This window comes from Lacerta agilis, chromosome 5 (assembly GCF_009819535.1).
Source record: "Lacerta agilis isolate rLacAgi1 chromosome 5, rLacAgi1.pri, whole genome shotgun sequence".
Lineage (NCBI taxonomy): Eukaryota > Metazoa > Chordata > Lepidosauria > Squamata > Lacertidae > Lacerta > Lacerta agilis.
In genome coordinates this window covers 10218674-10243846 of record NC_046316.1, presented here as the reverse complement: position 1 = coordinate 10243846, position 25173 = coordinate 10218674, and the positions used below count along the sequence as shown (strand labels likewise).

At 47.3% G+C, this 25173-nt stretch overlaps 3 protein-coding genes and 1 long non-coding RNA gene across 4 annotated transcripts in view; 2 read left to right on the top strand and 2 right to left on the bottom strand.

Annotated features, from left to right (window-relative positions):
* CHUK (component of inhibitor of nuclear factor kappa B kinase complex) overlaps nt 1-1011 on the bottom strand; it is a 31563-nt gene extending 30552 nt beyond the window's left edge. Inside the window, exon 1 of the mRNA XM_033148461.1 lies at nt 835-1011. Coding sequence (XP_033004352.1) covers nt 835-954 — 120 coding nt within the window. The 5' untranslated portion in view covers nt 955-1011. The remainder of the gene's footprint in view (nt 1-834) is intronic.
* A 3273-nt stretch (nt 1012-4284) lies between these two features.
* SPRN (shadow of prion protein) lies at nt 4285-6086 on the top strand. The gene is made up of 2 exons (XM_033148087.1): nt 4285-4347; nt 5495-6086. The coding sequence occupies exon 2, from the start codon at nt 5519-5521 to the stop codon at nt 5933-5935; it is 417 nt and encodes a 138-aa protein (XP_033003978.1). The 5' UTR covers nt 4285-4347; nt 5495-5518; the 3' UTR covers nt 5936-6086.
* A 3964-nt stretch (nt 6087-10050) lies between these two features.
* Nucleotides 10051-20773, bottom strand: MTG1 (mitochondrial ribosome associated GTPase 1). Its single transcript, XM_033148460.1, has 11 exons — nt 20642-20773; nt 19262-19326; nt 18097-18201; nt 17421-17501; nt 17093-17149; nt 15850-15940; nt 15618-15679; nt 13418-13514; nt 11321-11402; nt 11093-11205; nt 10051-10803 (listed from the first exon to the last, which is right to left on the bottom strand). The coding sequence occupies exons 1-11, from the start codon at nt 20745-20747 to the stop codon at nt 10706-10708; spliced, it is 957 nt and encodes a 318-aa protein (XP_033004351.1). The 5' UTR covers nt 20748-20773; the 3' UTR covers nt 10051-10705.
* Nucleotides 20774-20883: 110 nt separating this feature from the next.
* LOC117046525 lies at nt 20884-24233 on the top strand. Its single transcript, XR_004426582.1, has 2 exons — nt 20884-20996; nt 23779-24233. It is a non-coding gene; the product is annotated as an uncharacterized LOC117046525 (long non-coding RNA).
* The last annotated feature ends 940 nt before the right edge of the window (nt 24234-25173 follow it).

The following is a 25173-nucleotide window of genomic DNA, read 5'->3' as shown; positions in this document are numbered from 1 at the left end:
CAACGACAGAAGACCACCACCACCACCACAACAATAATAATAATAATAATATAAGACCACAGCGCAGGGTCAGATTTAGGTTTGATGACAACAACAACAACAACAGAAATCCACCTCCACCACCACCACAATAATAATATAAGACCACAGCGCAGGGTCAGATTTAGGTTTGATGACAACAACAACAACAGAAATCCACCTCCACCACCACCACAATAATAATATAAGACCACAGCGCAGGGTCAGATTTAGGTTTGATGACAACAACAACAACAGAAATCCACCTCCACCACCACCACAATAATAATATAAGACCACAGCGCAGGGTCAGACTTAGGTTTGATGATGCCCTAAGCTACTGAAGGTAATGGGGCCCTTTATATGTCCAGCTGTCCTTTGTCAACAACAAACTGTCATTACTGTTTTTCGTGTTGAATATTTGCTATATAGTAATTTATGGACCTAATAGGTACCTAAAGCCATTTGCACATAACCGATAGGGGCCAACACAACACAAAACACTGTTGCTGTATGTAGGTTTTATTTTATTTCTTTTTTATCTTATATTTTGGAAATGTACATCCAGGTTGTTTTTTTCTTTAGATTCTTTTGGGGCCTCCAAGAGTGGGGCCCTAAGCTATAGCTTGTTTAGCTTATACATACGTAAACCCGGCACCGCCACAGCGCAGGGAAGGCGCCTGGCGCGCCTTGCTATCAAGAGGCGGGGAGTTCCGAAGGGCACGAAAGGGCCGAGTTCACCCCCCCCGCCCTCCCCTCCCCCTGAAGGCGGCTCCCCCCCCTCGCCCGCCCACCGCGACCCCCCGGCGAACCCACCCGGTGCTGGTAGAGCGAGACGTTGCCGAAGCCGCCGGTGCCGAGCCGCTCCCGCATCTCCCAAGGCTCGCAGGCGGCGCTGCCGGGCGGACCCCCGCGGAGGGACGGCGGCCTCTCCATCCTCCCTCCCTCCGCGCGGCCTGCGCCGCCCCCGAGTCCCGCCGCTCGCCTCACAGCCGAGACCGCGCGAGCTCTCGCGAGACTTGAGGGCAGCCCGAGAGGCCGCCGCCGCGCCGGAACGTGGGCGGAGGGAGGGAAGCGCTCCCTGGAAACCGGGGGGGGGAGGAGCAAGGGGCGGGGCTTTGTTTTTCCTTTCCACGAATGATCTCTCTCTCTCTGCCCTCATTCAGCGTTTTCAATAGAATCGTTGAGTTGGAATGGGACCCTTCGGGGTCATCTAGTCCAACCCCCTGCCACGCAGGGATCTCATCATGGTAGAATACTGAGCCGAGCAGGCTAACGGTATGACACACACACACACACACACATATATAATTTCATAATAATATTATAAAATAACAACAATAATAATTATTATTATTATTATACACACACACACACACTGCTTTTTTTCTGGGGGTACGCATACCCCTAAACATTTTGTGAATCTTTGTACTGTTGTTGTTGTTCAGTCGTTCAGTCGTGTCCGACTCTTCGTGACCCCATGGACCAGAGTACGCCAGGCACGCCTATCCTTCACTGCCTCTCGCAGTTTGGCCAAACTCATGTTAGTAGCTTCGAGAACACTGTCCAACCATCTCATCCTCTGTCGTCCCCTTCTCCTTGTGCCCTCCATCTTTCCCAACATCAGGGTCTTTTCTAGGGAGTCTTCTCTTCTCATGAGGTGGCCAAAGTACTGGAGCCTCAACTTCAGGATCTGTCCTTCTAGTGAGTACTCAGGGCTGATTTCTTTGAGAATGGATAGGTTTGATCTTCTTGCAGTCCACGGGACTCTCAAGAGTCTCCTCCAGCACCATAATTCAAAAGCATCAATTCTACGGCGATCAGCCTTCTTGATGGTCCAGCTCTCACTTCCGTACATTTGTACTGTACTTTTGTCCATTTACTGTATTTATTTTTCCTGATTTGAACTACAAAATGGTGATTTTCTTGAGTCAAAATGAGAGTAGGCCTACCCCTAAACATTTTTCAAAAGCACTGTATACACACACACACATATATAAAATAACATTATATATATATATATATATATATATATATATATATATATATATATATATATAATATCAAAAGCTTGACATATATACTTAAACACACGAAAAATTTATCTTTCCTCGTTTCCTCGGCTTCCCTCCCCCCTTTCCTTGGCCTTTTAATTTCCACCCCATCTGCCATGCAATGCCTTTTCTTTCACAGGATAAATTTACAGCAATCTATTTCTTCAATCAAACACATCAATACTGTATTCTCCAATTCCTTCTGTCGCTCAGCTTTCGAATCCTGCTTGAGTGGTCTCACTTGGTATGTAACCGTTTTCCATGCTCCTGCTAAATTGGCCTCTGCTCCCGCCTAGGAAAATGGGACAATGTCACAGTCCTTGTGGTTCTGAGAAAAAGGGCTGATTTAATAGACTTTTAAAATATTTAATAGGCTTTTATTTTTTATTATCCTGTGAACCGCCCTGAGACCTGTGGGTATAGGGTGGTACACAGTTTTTAATAATAACAATATTCCCACCTCTGAGCCAAATATAGCAAAATTCCATCTCCTGTGCCAAGACTGGATGGCCATCTGTCTTGAGTTAAGATTCCTGCATGGCAGTGGGTTGGACTAGATGACCCTCAGGGGTCCCTACCAACCCCTACAAATCTTTGATTGTGTTAACTAGTTAAAGTATAGAAGTCCTATCCTCCCCTACAGCTACTCAACCCGGAGAGAAAAGCAGAATGGTGAGTACGGTATTTCTGCAGACAGACACATTTGGGCAGTTTGTGCTTCTTGGTACAATTGCAAGCTGGTAGATAAATTATGGCCTAAGGTGCTGCAGAAGCCTCCATCCAGACCCTCCATCCTCCTGTTTTTGGATTCCAGCTCCCAGCCCCTGCTAATAAGACTAATATCCATCTTATGTTTGTTTTCAGGAAGTGGTGCTTACTCCCAAGTAAATGTCACATAAGCACGACGGCTGCAGAAATAGACCCCATGATGGTGCCATTTGAGTGAGTTAAAACAACAACCACCGTGAAACAGTATACACTCTTAATTTTTTATTTTTGTTTCTATATACATATTTTCTTTTATGATCTTATCTGCTCACAATTTATCTGTAAATAATCAATAAACCATTTCCATTCTTTTATAAAACATTTGTTGTCTTGATGTCTTATTCTTCCGGTAAGTTTTGCCATTTCTGCATATTCCATAAGTTTTTGTATCCATTCTTCCTTTGCTGGGACTTCTACTTTTTTCCATTTTGGTGCATTGAAAATTAAAAAAAAATATTATTTTTTTAAAAAGGCCAGGACCTGAAATTCCCATTGGTCCACTTCCACCACAAAAATTGTTCTCAGAGGGTGATGAGAGCAGTGGTAGGATACCCCCAACCTACCTGCCCACTCTTACCCATGGGCATAGCAGAGGCCAGCTGTCCCCCCAACCCTAAATCAAGTAAATCAATAATAATACTAAACTAATGGAGGTTCTGCCTGCCTAACATGAAACCAGCCCCCCGCCCAAATAAATTCTGGCTATGCCCATGCTCTTAACTTGCATTTTTTTAAAATACAGTTTTAATTAAATTTTTCTAATTTACATTTCAAGGTATTCATTTAGACAACCTTCAATCAATGACTTCCCTTCTTCTCTTTCCGTGGTTCATTTTGCATGCGTACATCCCTGCATATTTTACATGAACTAAGCCATTCAGTGAATCCATTGTTACACCACCAACACCTCTTTACACTGCTGAATGAATTCATCTTAAGAAATTCACATTGCATTTTTTAATTATGGCGCAAGAGTTCGTGGCCCAGTCCGTAGAGCATGAGGTTCTTGACCTCAGGGTCGTGGGTTCGAGCCCCACTTTGGATAAAAGATACCCGCGTTGCGGGAGGCTCGACTAGATGACTCTGGGGACCCCCCCTCCCAACTCTACAGTTCTAATGATTGCAATCGATCACTGCCATCGTTCTCACCGGAGACGCGTTTCTGTTTTAAACGGTGGCGATGCTGCAGTGCCCGAAGCGTGGCCCCCCCTCCCCCACCAAAAGATGCGGGGGCGGCGACGCGTGCACTGGGAACGTGGGCACGGCGGGAGGTGGAGAGGCGCGCGCCCAGAGAGAGACAGAGAGAGCTCCGGTCCATCCGCTCCCCCGCGGGCTCGGGCTGCAGGCATCGTGCGAATCGGGTTCGCCTCGCCGCGGGGCCATCGGACGGCAGAGGGACCCCATCCTCGCCTCCCCGCCGCCCGCGGGTGCTGCTGCCTGCAGGCAAGGCGCGCGGGGCGGCGCGGGATCCCGGGGAGCCGGAGGATTCGCTTGCCAGGGGCGCGCGGTAAGCGGACCCAGCCGAGGAGGGAGAAGCGCCCCCCTGCCCCTCGCGGTTTGGCCCTGCGATGGATGCGGCAAAGCAGGGGGGGAAGGGCGACGCTAGGGCCTCGGGAGTGGGGCTGGGGGGCTGCAGCAGGTACTGGGGCCGAGGTCCCTTCGCTGCCCCCCCCCATAAAATATTTGATGGGGCGGGCCCCCGCAAAAAAATTTTTTTGATGGGCATTGCCAATCAAATGGATGCGCCCCGTCGTGTGATCAATTATGTGGGGTGGGGTTTACCTGCCCCCTCCAATATTTTCTACAAGTTGGCACCCCCCTGGCGGCCGGTGGGCGGCGGCAGTAACGGCATCCTTACATGCAGGGCGAGGAGGCTACGGCGGCCTCCCTTTTGCCGGGTGCGCGTGAAGGGGCGCCCCCTATCCCTGGGGTTCCCTCTCCCCCACCCCACCCCACCTCTCATTCTCCTGGCCGCGGGCGGCCATTGCCTTTGCCCCTGCCGCCGTTCCCTGTGTGATCCTGGTGTGCCAACACCGCCCCGGGCAATTGCGCCCTAGGCGCACGTTCAGTGGCGCGCAGAGCAGCTCAGGCTCGCTTTGCAAACCGGCGCTCTTGCTTTGGCTAAGCACAAAGGGACTGCGTTTCTTAGGTAACCAGTGGTACTAGCACAGCGATGGCTGCATGTTTTGTATTTTATCAGGATGCCCACGTTTACATCCTGATGCCTTTCCCCTCTGAGTGCTGCTGCAGGAGGAGGTGAGGGGCAAGGGTTTGCAAGAGATGCTGGCGCCTGCAAAGGTCCGCCTGGCACCTATATCGCCTTGCCTCCATCGCCAAGCATCTTATCCCGGCAGACATTTTAGTCTTTAACATGCCTTAAGTGTTTTTCAGACCCTATCTGGCTTTGCTTTCATGTCGCGGCTGTTTTAGTTAACCCGTTTCAGATTTCCTGTTTAATTTTGCACGCTTAAATTTTGTAGTTTTAGCTAATATTTTGTGCTCTGGACAGAGGCCGTTGGCTCTTGGGGACAAGAGAAATGCAGTAAGTAAATAATGTGTGGCTGTAGCAGCATCCTCACATACAAACATGCCGCCGTGGGTGTCGTTTTTTCCCAAACGTTGCTGCTGATGCGCCCGTTTCCGTTTCGTTGCAGGCCTGACCCAGTTCCCCCGCGACGATGAAATGGAGCACAGCCATCTGCTGGACTCTCCTCCTGCTGCTTGCCGTCTTCTTCGAAGGCGTCGGTTGCAAAGGAGGGCGCGGCGGAGCCCGAGGCGCGGCGAGGGGTAGCGCCCGCGGCAGCACGCGGCGGTCAAAATCTTCAACCCGCTACGGCTCATCCGGGACGGGACTACGGGTGGCGGCGGCAGCGGCGGCGGCAGGTGGCGCGGCTGCAGGAGCGGCCTCAGCCGTGGCAGCTGGCAGGATGAGGTCCGCTGGCGAGGGCGGCCCGGAATATGCAGAGGCGCAGTCTGGCAACAGCACCGGCGAGGGCAGTTACAACTATCGGGCGTGGACCTCGGGTGCGGAATCCTGGCGCCTTTCATATCTGCCTGCCTGCCTGCTTTGCGTGGCCAGATTCTTTACCCTCTGAAAGGGGGGGTGGTGGGCACTGCCTGCAAGGGGCCTTTACTCTGTCCTCCCCAACCTTTCCCCAATGTTCTCAAATTTTACTGTGGAGCAACTGCTCTGGGCTGCCCCTTTCCCCTGATTTGGGCTCAAGCATGGATACTTCCTATAAGGAATGCTGGGGTGTCCCATTTGCCAAAAGGTGCTCTATTCGGGTTATCTGAATCTTGTTTCCTTGCACAAGGTATCAAATCGTGTTCCTTCCCAGCCCTTTTATGGTGCCCCGTCTCTCGGGAGCGATATATCCCTGTGGGAGCCATGTGACTCGGCCGACCAGCAGCATGTTTAAAGCCATATCAGTCGCTGTTGTCACCCGGGTTTAGCCAAATTCCTGCCCTGTGCCTGATTCCGAAGGTGCTCAAAAGATCTCCAGATTCCTCCTGTTACTGCCAGAATTCCCAGGAGGGATTTTCTAAGCATGGTGCTTTACTGTGATGCAGGAAGGAAACGGTGACCTCTCATTGCGAGGGCGATGGATACCTCCCAACCCCACGGCCCTTCAAACAGATGGGAGTTATTTCTTGTGTCAACTTCCTGTGGCCACCATTGAGTTGGCACAGCCTCTGTAAAGTACTAGGAATAGCCGAAGTACGGAAGTGTCATAAGACAAAACTGCCGTTGAGCACACTCAACAACTTCAGACCTATACGTAGCCCTTCCAGAACGTACAGACCTAAGAGTGGTTTTCACTATTATGGAAAGGGAACAGGAAGGGCAAATACCACGTGCTCCTTGGTGTTCCGTATTCATCTTCTCCATAGCCAAAATATGAGAGCTGTCCCCTTGCATACAAGGGAAGAGGTTAAACACCTCTTGGGGATGGAACAGAGGAGAGCCAGTGTGGTGTAGTGGTTAAGAGCAGTAGACTCGTAATCTGTTCTAAAACCGAGGCGCAAAGGGCGGCCTGCAAATTTAATAGAGAAAATGGAGAAAAAGAACATATACACTCAGCAGAAGCCGTTCAACTTTTGAGGCGCGTTCAAAAACAGAAGCATTTACTTCCGGGTTTATGGCGTTCGAGTTCCGAAATGTTTGTCAACAGAGACGTTCGAAAACCGAGGTACCACCTGTGAGCCAGTGTGGTGTAGTGGTTAAGAGCGGCAGACTCGTAATCTGGGGAACCGGGTTCGTGTCTCCACTCCTCCACATGCAGCTGCTGGGTGACCTTGGGCTAGTCACACTTCTCTGAAGTCTCTCAGCCCCACTCACCTCACAGAGTGTTTGTTGTGGGGGAGGAAGGGAAAGGAGAATGTTAGCCGCTTTGAGACTCCTTTGGGTAGTGATAAAGCGGGATATCAAATCCAAACTCTTCTTCTTCTACATGAACTAGAAGTGTGAACTGCTTGCACCTCCACACTAATATGGCTTTATTAAAGTTCAGGATGATCAGCTATAGCCATCCATTGGGGAAGGGGGGGGACAGGGGAAGAAGTGCCATAGCTCAGTGGCAGGGCTCATGATTTGCATATAGAAAGTTCCTCCTTCAATCCCTGGAATCTTTAGTTAAAAGGGATCTCAGGTAACGGAAGCAGAGAAAGACTTCTGCCTAAGGTTGCTCCCCCCCCCCACCTCCAGAACCAGCAGAAGTTATCGACTACTAGGCAAAATGGACCGGTTGTCCGAATCAGTACAAGAAGTTTCAAAGAGCTTCAGCTAAAACTAGCTGTAGAGCACAGGGGTCGCCAAACTTACCGGTTCCTCCAGCGCCAATCGCGCGGAGGGCGGGGGAGCGCGCACCCACACACTATTTCAGGCACACTTTTGGGTTGACGGAGCACCGGAAATAACTTGTGCGTGTGTGCACGGGCCTCGCAGACCCGGAAGTGTGCCGGAAATGATGCGCACAAGCTATTTCCGGTGCTCCACCGATCCAAAAGTGGGCAGCCGCACTGTGCCAGTAAGAGCAGGCGTCGCCGCGGGCCGGATAACTGAGTCCCTTTGGCCGCATCCGGCCCGCAGGCCTTAGTTTGGGGGAGCCTGGTATAGCAGGAGCTGCGCTTCGGATTAAGCTGCCCAATGAAGTCGGTGGCTCCTCGTCTGTTTAAATGCCAATAAAAATCACACTCTTTTCAGCTGTAAGCCAAGTTTACAAATTTAAAAGGAAACCTATTCCATGATGGCAGCATGGTTATGGTTGAAGCCTTACAGCCAAATGTTAGGGGCCAACTGCAGAAGAATGAATAGCGACACAACTTGTGCCTGGCTAGGAGACGCGGGCTGCCTCTCACACGTTCTCCATCACAGCTCCAAGCTGCCGATGCTCAACAGCCACTGCCAACACTTGCACCAGTTCCGTCTTTGTTATTTATTTTCCTGTTTTTTAGGTTTTCACAAAGAAAACTGTTACAAAATGTGTGTGCACATTTCGCTAAGTCCTTATCAGTCCAGTTCCAACTCTTTGGACCACATTTTGTGCGACAGGTTAACTTTTTATGGTAGCTTTTGTAATAAGTCAATTGTGAAGATCCTTCACCTTGATTTTATGACGTTCGGTATGAAATCTGTGGAGCTGAGTAACAAGTATCGTGTGCTGTCTCCGGTGCCTCGGGGGTGAGAGCGAGAAGGGTGCTTCATTCATGAGAGATTCCACACGAGATATTTCCATGTTAAGTAGCATGTTTACAAAATTACCTCTTCTGTACTTTCTAACCACGAGGCGCCCTCACCTGTACAAAATGTGGGGCAATGGAGAGGCCCAATTCGTGGCACTGTGTCTCAACAATCTTTTCTTGTGTTTGAAAGGTGACGTGAAAATAAAAAAAAGAGAATCAATCCATGTTCACGCTCGTTTTGAAATCTTGTATTTTAAGAGCAATGAGCCGTGTTTTTACAGCAACGAAGCAAATCACAGAACACTGCAGTCGATGAGAATAATTCAGACAATTTGCCGTGTTATTTGTCAAATATCTGTAGACCTGCATAATTTATTCTAAATACAGTGAAATACATTAGGGAGACAATATCAGGATCTGGGCCTGATAAATGCCCTGATAAATATATCAGACATTTGATATAAAAACTGTTAGATAAGAATAGGTCAGTTTTTCACTACCTGAGCACCTTCAAAATTTAGTTTCAACTCTTGACTGCTCTTCTATTAATTCAAAAGAGGAAGCAATCCTCATGTTGCCTCACAGATGAACTGCTCCGTCCTTAAAACATCTCCCATCTGCCCCAAAGCTATAGTTTCCCAATCGTTGCTTTTGAATGCTTCCATCTTACTTCGACAGTACAGTGGTGCCCCGCTAGACGAAAATAATTCGTCCCGCGAAAATTTTCGTCTAGCGGGGTTTTCGTCTTGCGGAGCGGCAATGGGAGCCGCGCTCCGCAAAACGAAAAAAAAAAAGACGAAATTTTTTCGTCTTGCGAGGCAGCCCCATAGACTTTTTCGTCTAGCGGGGCTGCCTCCCGCTAGACGAATGCTTTCGTCTAGCGAGTTTTTCGTCTAGCGAGGCATTCGTCTAGCGGGGTACCACTGTATGTGCCATCAGGGCAGCCCCCAGCTATTACAATGGAAAATACTTTCATGCTAGACTGGGGGAATAAGTAGTTGAGATTCCTTTCTCATCCACGTCGGCCCCTGATAAAGCGGAGAGGTCAACAAAAATCCAGCAAGGAGGACGAGAGCAGAAGAGCAAAGAAGCTGGAAACAGCAAAGCAAATCAACTGCCCAGACCACTCTAAAGGGAAGAAGTCAACCAGCTCAGTCACTTCCAAATTATAGCCACTTTTTCCAGCCCAGATGAAATGTCCCTTTGCATCAGATCAACTTTGTAAAACAGGTCCGCCCCAAGACACGGCCAATTCACATATTAATAATACAGTGGTGCCCCGCTAGACGAAAATAATTCGTTCTACGAATTTTTCCGTCTAGCGGTTTTTTCGTCTAGCGAAGCGGCAATGACAGCCGCGCTCCGCTAAACGAAAAAAAAAAGACGAAAATTTTTCGTCTTGCTAGTTTTTCGTCTAGCGAGCCACCACTGTATATTGTAAGAGCAGGCAGGAGGCAACAAAGGCGAGGTACAGTCCTCGCCGAGAGGAAGGCAGCAGGAGGCAGAAATAACTCCTTTGAACTGGAACTATTTCTTTAAAAGTCATTTACTAAAACCATTGTTAGCCACCATTCGGAGACAGCGTACATACATAGTTCAAACAAGTTAAAAATCAACGTAATCTGCATCACTTTTTAAAATGAAAGTGGAATGGCAGCACTCTCGTGCTTAGAAAGCAGAGATAAGCTGAGAATCATTGCCTAGAACATACTGGCACAGGGAAAGCAGAAAGCAGCAGTGAAAAGCCCCCCAGAAGTAATCATCCCAAGGGTCATCAGTTAGCTTATTGCATGTGCAACTTGCTGACAAACTTCGCACAGACACTGCAACCTGTAACAGGTTCCTTACGATCACTTTGCTTCAGCTTCTGCAAGAAAGCCCTTCCTCTCTCAAAACAAAAAAAACTCGTCCAACTGCTGCAACCTGGAGAAGGAAGGGCAGGTGGGGCAGTGAGCAGTGAGAGGAGGCGTACAGAAAAGAGCAGGAAATGTAGCCAGTTATGGCCACTGCTGCCTGCTCCATCCTCATCTCGGGGCTCTGCATCTGGGCTCGGCAACTGCATCTGCAAAGGAGGCCAACCTGTCAGTGGCTCCAGGCTTAAGGACGGTACACTGCTGTTCCAGGCAGAATCCTCCAGAACGACCCAGGGGAAAACTTCAGCGCCGCACGGGAAGCTGCTGCCGTTAGTCAAGCATGACTTTCCCCAGAAGTCCCTTGCGGAAAGTGTAGATAAAATCAGACGCTGCTGCGTTGTAGTTTGGTACCTTCACGGTCACATTTCCTGCCGGGCAAAAGGATGGAGAAGACTTAATTACAGAACTGTCTGTGCCCATTGTCACTATGTGGGGAGGAGAAGCAGTGGCGGCAGCACACAAAGGCGATCACCAAACCTCGCCTTCCGAGGTGCAGGACATCAGGAAATGCCAGCAGATGCAGGGGACCTTGGGTGCTTCTCTGCATGTGTTTTACCTCCAGGCTGAACTCTTTCCACCCCAATTTGCAAAATTTCCAGGCGGACACCTTAACACAGCCTAACCAGCTGGTGGCAGGGAGAGGAGGGCGGGGCTCACCTGTGCCGGTCAGCATTTTGATTCGTTGAGTCTTGCCCAGTCTCAGAGCAATGCTCTTAAGTACACTCTCCACGTTATCCGAAGGACCATCCAGCCCATAACGTTCTACGTAACTGCACGGCCAAGGAACAAAAAGGAGAGGTTTCTTTTAAAAAAGACCCAAAACCAGGAGAGACTCCCGTATGCAGTGTTTACAACCCCAGCCTGGATTTTAAGGGATTGTCTCACCTGAATTGCTGCCGCTGGTTCAGTGTGTAAAGAAGGTAATCGGCAATGACATCCTCGCCCACCAGGTGATCCTTGATTGCTCCTGGGTGAAAAATGGCCAGAGGGATTTGTGGCAGAGTTGGGCCGATCTATACCCACCAAGCATCACCCTTCGGCGAATGAGCAGCTGGAGATATCGTCAATAAGGCGCTCCAGTGCCCAGGCTGAGCTAGGTGTTCATCTGGGCGGCTTAGGACCCTCATACCTAAGGGACCGCCTCTCCTGGTATGTCCCAGGTAGGACCTTAAGGTCCTCAAATAATAATTTGTTGGAGGTCCCGAGCCCCAAGGAAGCTAGGTTGGCTTCAACTAGGGCCAGGGCCTTCTCAGTACTGGCCCCGACTTGGTGGAACAGTCTGGCACAAGAGACCAGGGCCCTGCGGGATTTGGCATCTTTCCGCAGGGCCTGCAAGACGGAGCTGTTCCACCTAGCCTTTCGGTTGGTTTCAGTCTAACCCTGATGTTTCGTTCTTTTGGGGTGATTGGTGGGCTACTTAAAAATGAGGCTGAAGTTTAGATTTAATTTTAAATTGTATTTTAATCTGTATTTTAATGAACTGTTTTATGTTTTTGTTGTGATTTTATTGGTGTTAGCCGCCCTGAGCCCGGTTTGGCGGGGAAGGGCGGGGTATAAATAAAATTTTATTATTATTATTATTATGTAGCACACCCCAAATCCTGGTTGGGTTGGGGTGGTAAGCAATGCAGAATCCAGAACTCCAAGGAGATTGATGTTAGTACGTGCCTCCTGCTTGCCCCTACTGCCTTCCAAGCTTCATATTACTATGGGTCAGGATACACAGAGCAATATGCAGAGCCCCAGGCAAGGAACTAATACAGGAAGGTGGTTTAAAGAGCCAGCCCTGGACTTGTGAGCAAGCCTCACAGCTCCAGGTTTGTTGTTGTTGTTGTTTTATAATTTGAATTTATATACCGTCCTATACCTTGTGGTCTCAGGGTGGTTCACAGAACAATGTGGATTGATGGAGGGTATGCCTTGCTATTATGCTGTAGTAGCAATATGGTTGGCAGATTCCCAGATTGGATCAAAAGCCTAAATGTATTCTGCAAATTTTAAAAGTACGTTTGCAATATCATGCATAAAGCAAGGAATTCAACACCACAGTATTATGGTCACTTTGTCAGCGCAAAACTGAACTGTTGTGGGGACATGGGATGAAAGTGGAAGAAGCCGTATTGCGCTAGCATGAATTCTGCTGGCTTCCACCAGTGCAACTCCTTAGTGGAATCTGGGCCAAAGTGCATTGCTTTGTTCAGTAGTGGAGTCGAACAAAAGTAACAATGCTATTATCACAAATATGATTTCTTTTTTTAATCTGTGGACTAGAAAAGTTACAGCAGCCCGAATGATAACATTTTAACATAATTCTTTTAAAAAATATTTCACTCATCACCCCAAAAGATTGGAATATATTCACTTTGCTCCCCCAAGTCCCATTTTTTTCCATTTCAGACTTTAAGAAAAATGTTGACTTCTCTGGTTCCCTGGCAATGGACCCTATGTGGCTATTTCCACCCCCTGCCTGGGGCATTGCTTGCTTAGCCAGCAAGATCAAGAATTGTTCTTGTTGATCACTTTGAGTTGCTGTTTTACAAAAGCAGTGTGTACAAATTTTATGAAAATAAAATAAAGTTGCCTCTCCTACCCAGACTCGGGTGGCGCTGTGGTCTAAACCACTGAGCCTAGGGCTTGCTGATCAGAAGGCCGGCGGTTTGAATCCCTGCGACGGGGTGAGCTCCCGTTGCTCGGTCCCAGCTCCTGCCCACCTAGCAGTTTGAAAGCACATCAAAGTGCAAGTAGATAAATAGGTACCACTCCAGTGGGAAGGTAAACAGTGTTTCCGTGCGCTGTTATGGTTTGCCAGAAGCGGCTTAGACATGCTGGCCACATGACCCAGAAGCTGTACGCCAGCTCCCTTGGCCAGTAAAACGAGATGAGCGCCGCAACCCGTCGACTGGACATAATGGTCAGGGGTCCCTTTATCCTTTACCTTTACCCACACCCCATAAGTAGCATATATGCACTGAGTCCACTTACCGCAGAGTGCTAACTTCAATCCTGTTTCCACACACCCAATCTGGGGAGACAGCACTCCAGGAGTATCCAGCAAGAACATGATGGGCCTTTCGCTCACCTGAAACATGGAGACATCCAACATCGTTTTGGGAAATGATGCTCTAAGAATATGCAAAAAAAAAAAAAAAAAAAAATGGCTACCCAGCCAGCTCACACGCAGTGCTCAAGAACCAGTGCAGCCTTCTGAATAGAGGGGTCCTGCTTGAGGCAAGACCCTGAATCTCTAGAAAGATCCAGCCTTGATTACTATAACAGGTTACACACACACAGTTGCTTTGGGAAACTTCAACTGATTCAGAAAAACAGCAGCCAGACAGAGGCTCAGCAATGTATGAATATTGTAGCAATTCTTAAGAACTGTCACGTACTCAAAGTTTGCTGGTGAGCACAATTAAAACTAGTGCTGCTTCTGCCTTATCGACCCCTAAACAATCTGGGATGAGACAATCTGAATGACCAGCTGTAGTAACTGATCTCAGCAACTGAGATCTTCATTGGATCTCCAGTTTCCACTGCCCATGGAGCTTAAGTGGGTTACTATAGGGGAAGGAATTTTTTCTTCTTCTATAACTAAGACCCAACTGCAATTCTTTCCCCAAGGGAGATCCACCTGGAATCTTCTCTTTTATCTTTTAGCTGCCAGGAGTCACTTCGGTGCCGCAGAGGCAGCAAAAACCACGCGGGAAGCAGCAGCTAGGAGTTACTGGTCTCTGCGGCTACAGCAGGTGCTGTGATTCTGTGGCCGTTTGACTTCACCCCCGGGGGTGCACTCCATTGTCCCTCGACACAGACACACACCAACTACAACTGCCAGAGAAAGTCTGTCCTGTTCATCCCAGCATTTGCTAATTTTAATTCACTATATTCTGATTTTTTGCTCCATAGGGCGCACCTCGTTTTTAGAGGAGGAAACAAGAATTTTTTTTCTGGTTTTCCTCCTCTAAAAACCCTGTTTTTTTGAGGATCAGCTAAAAGTTTTGCAGCTTTTTTTGCAAAGGGGGAAAAGCAAAGCTCCTTTTGCAAAGGAGGAAAAGCAAAGAGGAAAAGCCCCATTTTTATGGGATTCAACTCACATTTCTGCAGCTTCTAAAGGAAAGGGAGCCTTTTCTAGTTTCCAGACAGATAATCTAATCAACCAGTCACATGTTGCTGGGGAAACAAACAACCTCCCTCTGCAGCACATTCAACAATGGAGGCCTGGGCAAGAGGGTGGGGCTGAAAGGGAGCCGGGACTCTTATCTCTCTCCCGATCTCTTGCTGATCAGCTGCTGAGCGGGGTCCTTTCAATACCCCCTTTTCTCTTTGTAAAATAAAAAGCATGATCCTCTTTTGGCCCCTGGGCAATTCAGCTCCAGGGACCACCATTCGCTCCATAAGACACACAGATATTTCCCCTTACTTTTTAGGAGGAAAAAAGTGTGTCTTATGGAGCGAAAAATACGGTAGTTTGGGCTTTGTCTTCTTAGGGTGTTGAAAGATTTTTGACTCCTGATGATTTTCTGGAAGCTGAATTATGTAACTGCTTTAAAAAGCCTATGTGTTATTTTTTTCTGCTGCTGTTTTGTATTTTTAGGAAGTTTATTATTTACTATTGATTTTATGTCTCTGCTTTCCTTCTAAGAAGCTCAGGGCAGTGTACCTGGGTCAACTCCCACCCAGCTCCATCCCAACATCTGGTTAGATAAGTTATGCTGAAAGATACCAACTTGCCCAGGGGTCAGCTTAGTAAATCTCATCGCCGAGTGGGGATTTGAATCTGGGCCTCCCTGGCCCTAACCTGACACGCTGACCCGTACACAAAAATGACACGCTGCTTTTCTACTAAAAAAATTAAATGTTTATCACCAGGCTGCCTCAAGCATTCCCAATTCATGCAAATAGGAAGATGTAACACAGGCGCTGTCTGTTGACTTGTACGTTTACATCTGACACAAATCTAACCAGACATAGAAGCCACCTCTGCACACTTTGCAGGTCTGGATTCTGTGAGCACAGCAGTTTTCCCTGACACTTTGGGAGGCTACATATTCATGGCCACAATACCCAAGCACTGCCATTTGTCCATCTATGATACATCCTTCACTTTCAAATACCCAGAAAAGGAGTCTTGCACGGCAGCCCTCCAGCCACTTCCCAATTTGTGCAGGGCCCGTCATATTACCTGGATTCTGGTGAGAACGGCTCTGGTAATGCCTGGTTCCCCACCAACCAAGGAGGCTTTCCCTTTGGGTTGGGCAGAGGGGAGAGAGAAAGGGTGGGGGAGAGATCAGCAGTTACATACAGAGTAGCTGTCAAGAGACTAAGTCCCTAGGCCTTTTGGGCCATAACTGTTGCCATGGAATCTGCTCACATGCACCAGCGCTATTGGCCCGATCCAAAGGAGCAAAACATACCTTTTTTGAGGTGCACCCTTCTCAGCGAATTGATGACTGACGATTTCCCCACATTTGGCACTCCAATGACCATGATGCAGCTCTCCACATTCTGGAACCAAGCAGAAAGGCCAGAAGCCGTCTGTAGCCTTGCAAAAATAGCCAACAACGGCAAACAACAGAAGTATATCCATCCACTGAAATGAAGAGCAAATAGCTCAGCCGCCCCACTCCCTATCCCCCCCACCCTATTTTCCTGTCCCACAGCGGTTGATTGCAGATGTTAATCTCCTGTCCTTATTCTGTGCTTGCAGAAATGCAACCGTTGTCATCAGGCTACTTGTTTTTTTTGGGGGGGGGGGTAAAAACGTGTAACGCTGCGCGGATGCGGACAGCGATGGCTGCCTGTGGGGATGAAGGCGGGTGCCCGTTACACTTTCCATCACTTCTCCCCGAAAAACTCCCCAGTGCTGGAGAGCAGGGACACCTCCTCCAGTGATGGGGAGAAGCAGCAATTCCTCCTGTGATTTCTCAGGTGGGAGGGGGGGAAAGAGAAAAGAAAGAGGAAGGAGAAAGGGGGGGATGCGGGATGGGGGAAAATTTTCTGGGTAGAGGCTGTAACTGTTCCCAGAACTCTATAAAATAATATCGAAAGGCACTGGGAGGGCAAGCTGTGTTTCATGATCAGGATTCAATCGAGAGGCTTCACTAATTGGAAACCATTCAGCAAATAATTGCTAGTATCTCCCGAACATAAATCGCATTTTTAAAATGCCATGTTAAATATTCTGTATCATCTTTCAGGTGTGGAATCCCCTCATGATAATATCAACGGTACGCAGTGCTGGCAACTTTTCTTATAGGAAAAAAAGCACTGACTATATACAATATATGTGACGCGGGTGGCACTGTGGGTTAAACCAGAGCCTAGGGCTTGCCGATCAGAAGGTCAGCGGTTCGAATCCCCGCGACGGGGTGAACTCACATTGTTCGGTCCCAGCTCCTGCCAACCTAGCAGTTCAAAAGCACATCAAAGTGCAAGTAGATAAACAGGTACCCGTCCGGCGGGAGGGTAAACGGCGTTTCTGTGCGCTGCTCTGGTTCGCCAGAAGCGGCTTATTCATGTTGGCCACATGACCCGGAAGCTGTACGCCGGCTCCCTCAGCCAATAAAGCGAGATGAGCGCCGCAACCCCAGAGTCGTCCACGACTGGACCTAATGGTCAGGGGTCCCTTTACCTTTACCTATATACAATATAACTGACCTCATTCCTCTGGTACCGCGGACTGTTGCTGATCAGTTCTGTGACATGGGGAATAATCTGCAAATAAATACAAGAGCAGTTTCAGTGGAACTACTGTTGGGCTACTCTTGACCCCTAAATGAGGGAGATCAACAGGGCTACTGGTCCATGTCTCTCTCTTTCTTCAATCCCCCAAGTTAAATAAATCTGCTAAGAGACAGGGGTCTCTTCATTTCAGCTGCTAACAAGCACAAGAAAGAAGCTTGATTTTAGGATGCAAAACTTCCACTCCTCCTAACCTACCGGTACCTTACCACAATATAACTTTGCTCTGACAGCAAAGTAGTACCTTTTTGATATTTTCATCTTTCAGGCAATCCGTGAAGAGGACGTTCCTAAAACCTTGCTGTTCCAAGCATTCTAGAATCCTCTATAAACATATAAAGAAGAGATTTATGAAATCAGGGAGCGTGAAGAAGATGTGAGTTATTTATACTGTTTATTTTCAAAGAACGTGTTACCTCGCCTTTATTCACAAAGTAGATACAGGGCAGCTGACAACTTGCATTAGCTCAAAAGAATAGAACAATTTAAAATCCAGTGAAGGAACAGTATAAAACAATACAGCAGAGACAGAAAAACAAAGGGGGAGAACCCATGTCAAAAAAGAACTCTAAAACATACCTTTAACTAGAAAATGTCCAATGGAATAAATCAGTTTTAAGTCTTCTCTCAATGCAACTGCAATTGCCTGGGGAGGTGATTTCATAGCCTGGGCACTCTGATGACGAAAGCTTTTTCTCTAGTCCTCACCTGCTGAACCTCAGTCAGTATGAGACAGCAAGAAGGGCCAGGGAAAATATGAATTTTATTTCTATCTTGCCTCCTGACTCAGAACAATTTACATTAAAAAATAAGTTCCAAGATCCCCAGTTGGAAAACTCATGCTGCTGTTTCTCAGCCTGTGAATTTGTTTGTGGGCTTGTCAAAGTGACAAACGCAGGAGGAACCTACTTGGGTCTTACCGGTTTGTGGGTTAGGTCTGCCAGATCCATTTTGTTCAACAATAATAAGTGTGGGCGGATACCTAGGGCTTCCTGCAACAGAGGGTTCCGGCCTGAGAGTGGGATGTGCATGCGCTAAGGAAAAAGAGACGAGACGAGACAAGCAGCAGCAGCAGCAGCAGCCTAGCGTGCATTTAGAAACACAAAATCTTTACAAATCTAATTTACCTTCCGCTCGACTTCCTTCCCCTCCCTTCTGCAGTTATTTATTTCATATCCTTTGATTACTGCATATACAATTCAAATATATTTATACATTTCCCCCTTATCCTTTCCTTAGTTATCTCTAACTGCCCGTGTTTATATCAATCATATTGTTTACAATATGTCCGCAAATAATCAAAAATTTCCCCTCATTCTGTTTTTTAAAGCCTCTCTTCTTCTTGATTCCTTATTCTTCTGGTGAGTTTCGCCATTTCTGCATATTCCATTAATTTTAACAGACGAAGACTTTCTTGTTCCAACAGACTTTTGGGAACTGACTGCTTTTAATGTAAAGGCTGCTGCAGTGCTGTTTTTACTGTAATTTCTTGTATGCTTTTAATAGATCTTATATAAAAAGTCTATTAATGTACCTATCCACCTACCTACCTACCTATAGCTTTAATTCTATAAATGTTTTAATTTATTATTATTATTTTCCTAAGTTCTTAGCTTTTCTTATGTTTATCTGTAAGTCGCCATGAGTAGTTGTTCTCAGAGAAAATGGTGGCAGCGGGGGTGGAATAAATAATAATAATAATAATAATGGCAACCAGCCAACTGAAATGCCCTCCCATCAGCTATCAAGGAAATAAACAACTATCCGACTTTTAGAAGACATCTGAAGGCAGCCCTGCTTAGGGAAGTTTTTAAAGTTTGAAGTTTTATTATGTTTTTAACGTTCTGTTGAAAGCTGCCCAGAGTGGCTGGGGAAACCCAGCCAGATGGGCAGGGTAGAAATAATAATAATAATAATAATTATTATTATTATTATTATTAGAAACAAACCAGCAGACAGTGAAGCTGAATGAAGATTGTTAACTCTGAGGGGGTAAAACTGTTGTGCCCAGGAATTCTTTCTAAGGGAAAGGATGTGTTTTAAAAGGTATAGCTTATATGCATGCTGATACCCACAAAAGGATATGCGGGCATCATGAACCTCCAGTAAACAGTCGACCACTCGCAGGCGTTTCTGCATATCCTTCAGCCCTACAAAAAAAAGTATTAAACAAAATTGGGAAAAGTAATTTGGTATCAAATTTGAAGAGGCAGATTGGAATAGTCTATGGACAAAACCCCCACTAAAATCGGTATCAACCAGTATTTGAGTAAATTAAGTTAATGCATAGATAGAATTTAACACCCGTAATACTCAGCTATATAGACAAAACATCCTTTGCAGCATGCTGGAGAGGGTGGAAGGCAATAGGCATGATTTTTCATATGCGGTGGACATGTGAATTAGCGCAACTGCTTTGGCAAAGGGTGTTCGCAGAAATAAGCAAAATTACAAGTCAGGGTGTACAATGCAACCCATGCCAAGGTTTCCTAACATTTTGAAAAGATGCTCAGATTAAATTATTGCACAAGGAACTTATCACTTTTCTTCTGGTAACGGCACAACTGCCCACAGCAAATAAAAAAATGGGGGAAACGTGATCATCTACATATCATATAATGGACAATTGCTTTATTTGAGAAACTAACTAAGAGATCACATACCCTGAACGATACAACTGATATGGACGATTTTGCTAATATAAGACACAGCCAAATGAACACTCTGATGATGACTGGCACCCACCAACTATACATATAGTTCTAGGAGAGGGGTGGAACCAACTCTTTGGATAATGTTATGCTTATATCCCATTTCTTGAAAATTAATAAAAATGTAAAGGCAAGATGTGCAGGCACAATTACAATTCCAGCAGCAGGAAAGCGGAAGAGCAGAGCTCACCCCATCAACTCTGTTGTTACAGGCCAGGCCACCTCCTCTCCCCCCTTCGGCTGTCACCCCGGGGGGGCCCAACTTTTCCACCAGGCACCCTATGGGGGGAGACAATAAGGAGGAGGCTCACTCCATCAACTTTGCTGGAGAGCCCAGCTCTACTAGGCACCTCCTGCCCCTGAACCTTGCCAGTTGGTCCACGAAGGAACAGCTGTCAGTGGGTTTTGATTTTCCTCTTCCCTCCTCCTCCCTTTTTTCCTTGTGTGCTGTGCACATGCGCGTGTGATTTTAGATTTTAAGCCTGCAGTTAGGGAGTGCCTTGTTCTGATTTTATGTAAGCCGGCCTGGGAGCATTTAAAGCCAGAAAGGGGGTGGGTTTACCCAAATAAACAAATACTGTATTCAAGCAAACAAGTCCTCCTGGCTTAGAAGGGCTTTGCGCCACACCACAGAGACGCCTCGGCCTAGAGAGGCCACGGCCCTGGTTTCTACCGGAAGTCTGGCTTGCGTGCTTTTTTTTCGCTCCCCACCCGAGTGGTCATCGGCCCAAAGCGTCCCCTCGCCCCAACGTGCCTCTCGCCATGTGCCCGGGGAACCAGTGGGCCACATCCCGGCCGGCGCAGTCGAACCGCTCCCGCCAGCCTCGGAGCGGTACCCGCAAGGTAGACGTGAGTCGCATGTCTGCCTCTCTCGGCCTCTCTCGGCAACTGGCTACCAGGCGGCTGTATGCACTTCCGGTTCCGGTAGAGAGGCCCGGTTTTGTTTCTACGGCAACGGAACAAAGGCCTCGCCCCGCCAATGCGAGAGGGGCGGGCCTCTGTGACGTCAGCGATCAGGAACGGATGCCTGCCCGCGCTCCCATAAGGCTCCCGTAAGGTACCCCAGGCCGCATGCGCAGAACGAAGAGCGGGGCCCGTCGCTGAGGCAGGTAGGGAGCAAGGAGACGGCTGAAGTGTTCTGACCCGCAAGGGTCGTACACGTGTTTCACGCAAACGTGTGAACGCACCTTTCTGCATAGTTTCGTTCGAAAATACCTTGCATTATTTCTTTTTAGGGTAGGGATAGACCTCGTGGTCCTTTCTGAGCCCTTGAATTGCACGGAGTAGGCTGATCACTGCATTCAGGCAGTATTTTATTTATTGTTGTTATTTCTGTTGACATTAGGTGGTTGTTGTTTTTTTTGCTCTGTTTAATGGAATGACTGCTGGCCATAGGAAACACTAGGGGAGCGGGAGGGAAATCCAGGATTTTAACATATATGTATGTGGTCTTTTACAATAACTTTTTAATGAGGGTGAAAGAGGAGAGCGCAAAATATGGTCGGAAGCTCAACATCAAAAAAACTAAGATCATGGCCACTGGTCCCATCACCTCCTGGCAAATAGAAGGGGAAGAAATGGAGGCAGTGAGAGATTTCACTTTCTTGGGTTCCATGATCACTGCAGATGGTGACGGCAGTCACGAAATTAGAAGACGCCTGCTTCTTGGGAGGAATGCAATGACAAACCCAGACAGCATCTTCAAAAGCAAAGACATCACCTTGCCGACAAAGGTCCGTATAGTTAAAGCTATGGTTTTCCCAGTAGTAATGTATGGAAGTGAGAGCTGGACCATAAAGAAGGCTGATCGCCGAAGAATTGATGCTTTTGAATTATGGTGCTGGAGGAGACTCTTGAGAGTCCCATGGACTGCAAGAAGATCAAACCTATCCATTCTCAAGGAAATCGGCCCTGAGTTCTCACTGGAAGGACAGATCTTGAAGTTGAGGCTCCAGTACTTTGGCCACCTCATGAGAAGAGAAGACTCCCTAGAAAAGACCCTGATGTTGGGAAAGATGGAGGGCACAAGGAGAAGGGGACGACAGAGGATGAGATGGTTGGACAGTGTTCTCGAAGCTACAGTACTAACATGAGTTTGGCCAAACTGCGAGAGGCAGTGAAGGATAGGCGTGCCTGGCGTGCTCTGGTCCATGGGGTCACGAAGAGTCGGACACGACTGAACGACTGAACAACAACAACAACCCAAATAAAATGTTGAAGGGGAAGCCTTCGTCGACTTCCTCAGCCCAGCCTTAATATTGTGTGCAATAGCGTTTTAGCATTTATACAATATTGCCCTGTCAATGAAAACGCAAGTGCAGTCCATGCGTTTGCAGAACGACGGGTCTGCAGTGTTGACCACTGTATATTTCAGGTTAGAAATGAGGATGGGTGGTTTAGGGCACCTGTTACAGCACAGCCATTGCTGTCTCGCGTAATGAGACTGCGGACAAGAGAGTACACTACTGAATTACAACCTTTGAGGGTACTTTAGTGTTATTATCCTCTCTCATGTTGGCACTTAAATTAGTTAAAAACTCTTAGCTTCTATTCCAAAGTACATTATTATTATTTTATTTTTATTTATTGAATTTATATACCGCCCTATACCTGGGGGTCTCATTATAAAGATGGGTCCAGGCAGTGTTAGATACAAGGGTAGAAATTAAGCTATTTGTCACATGGCTTCCTAGAACCAAGGTTACAGGTGCAAAAACAGAAAGTCTAGGCGCCACTTTGTCCTTTTTATAAGGGTGACTTGCACTGTGGCGGGGGAAGCGTCAGCGAACCTATTTTAGACTCTGGCTGGGAGGCATTTGTCCTGGCGGCAATTTTATTCTTGAGTCTCAGTCACCCTACACAGCGACAAGATTCCTCAGAGTGCTCGCCCCCTGACAATTCCCAGTCGTAAAACGTGCCTGGCTAATTTCAAACGCTGGTGGACTTGTAGAAGGGTAAGAGAGTATTGGGAAATTATATATAATGAATTGGAAAAAATGCTTAAAAGTAACTTTCCAAAAAAACAGAGTCCTTTTTGTTGGGGATAATTCAGAGGGAAATTCCCAGGGGTCAAAAAAGATTATTTTTGTATGCTGCTACTGTGGCCCGTGTTTTGTTAGCCCCAAAATGGAAAATGAGCGAGGTCCCAACCAAAGAAGAATGGCAGTTTAAATTGAAGGAATACGTGCAGCTTTCAGATTTAACTTATGGAATAAGAGAACAAGAAGAATGTACGTTTAAAGAAGACTGGAAAATGTTTACTGAATATATGGGTGAAAATTGTGTTTATTTAAAAACACTGGTAGCATTAAGATAAATTCAACAGTGTAAATGAGTTTTGATGGATTGCTGAATGGTTTAGTTCCTGTAAAACATGGGTAGGCAAACTAAGGCCTGGGGGCCGGATCCAGCCCAATTGCCTTCTAAATCCAGCCCGCGGCGGTCCGGGAATCAGCATGTTTTTACATGAGTAGAATGTTTGCTTTTATTTAAAATGCATCTCTGGGTTATTTGTGGGGCACAGGAATTCGTTCATTCCCCCCCCAATATAGTCCGGCCCCCCACAAGATCTGAGGGACAGTGGGCCGGCCCCCTGCTGAAAAAGTTTGCTGACCCCTGATGAAAAATATGCAGGGATGTATGGTAGGCAAAATGAACCACGGAAAGAGAAGAAGTCATTGATTTAAGGTTGTTTAAATGAATATTTTGAGTTGGAAATTGGAAATTTTAATTAAAAAAATAATGGAAATTATTTATACACAAACACACACATATAATTTCGAACTCTGGCTTATAGGGCTTTCACCATAGAGGTGCCAAAGTACAGCTAAGCTTCCAAGCAACAACCAAGCTGTGCCTAACCCCACGGTTTCTTTCTGTCCCCAACCCCAGAATGAGCAGTGAAGAGGCACCATCGGGGGACCCCCAGGAAGAGGCAGCTGCGGAAGTTGCAGCTGCGGAGGTTGCCGCTGCGGAGGTTCCAGCTGTGGAGATTCCAGCTGTGGAGGTTCCAGCTGTGGAGGTTACAAAGGTGCCCATCGAGGAACATGTCATTCACATCCCAGCACCACTGCCACCACCTTCCCCCAGTGGAGAGCGAGAAAGGGGGCCCGGCCATCGCACAGGCTGGCTCCTAGACCTGCTAGATGACGTCCGCTATCTTATCTCCTGCACCAACTGGTACTAGCAGCTCTCTGTGCCCCCCAAGCCTTCTGCCAACACGAGCTGGCGTAACGGACAGGCCTTGGCCCATCACACACACACCCTCTCAACAGGGCAGCAGCACCCACCTTGAGGAAAAGCGCCTGCAAGATCTGTGATTAAAGGTCTGGGGTTAGGGAAAGAAACCTTTTTGGACATTCTTTCTGTGGGAAACTCGCTTGTCCTTTTGAGCTGCCTTCTTGCCACCTGGTGCAATTCTAATAATGTTCCCTTTGCTTCCTGTGTAAAGCTTTGGGCAACGTCCTGAGTCCAGCCCGGCTAATTCTGTGCTGTAATCCCAAGAGCCTCTCTGTTAGGGGCAAAACAAAAGCAACGGAAGTCACAGGTAACCTGCTTGGTCATGCATAAGATGTTCGGATGAAGGTAGAGGTAGCCTGCCCCATATGCTAAGTTTGCTGATGTTTGATGGAGCATATACACAACACACGGGCAAGTGCTTAATCTGTGAGTGCCGTTATGTCTGTCCAATGCCAATGTCAGTCTCTCTCTCATCCTGGTAAACCCCACTAGAGATGGGTCTTAACCCTCTTCCTCATTACTGTAGCGTACTTTTAACAGACCTACCATGGCAAGAGGAATATGAACTATATTACAGCGCTTTAACGATGAGAAGTGCAATGCTGTCACTTTGGTTTTATGGGTGAACAGTGGGGAGCACAATTTATCCTCTAGGCTAGTGTTTCCTGTGGGTCACAAAGCACGTGCAAGTATGTCGCAGACCCAAAATCATCACAGTGGTACCTCGGTTTAAGAACAGTCCGGTTTAAGAACGATTTGGTTTACAAACTCTGCAAAACCGGAAGTAAGTGTCTTGGTTTGAGAACTTTACCTCAGTCTAAGAATGGAATCCGAACGGTGGAAGGGCACCGGCGGTGGGAGGCCTCATTAGGGAAAGCGCGCCTCGGCTTAAGAACGGTTTTGGTCTAAGAACGGACTTCCGGAACGGATTAAGTTCGTAAACCGAGGTACCACAGTACTGCTTTAATCCTTAACCGGTATGACGAATACCTCTTTGAACCTGTTGTTTTATTGACACCAGTAACTAAGTGTTGGAAGGGCTCAAGT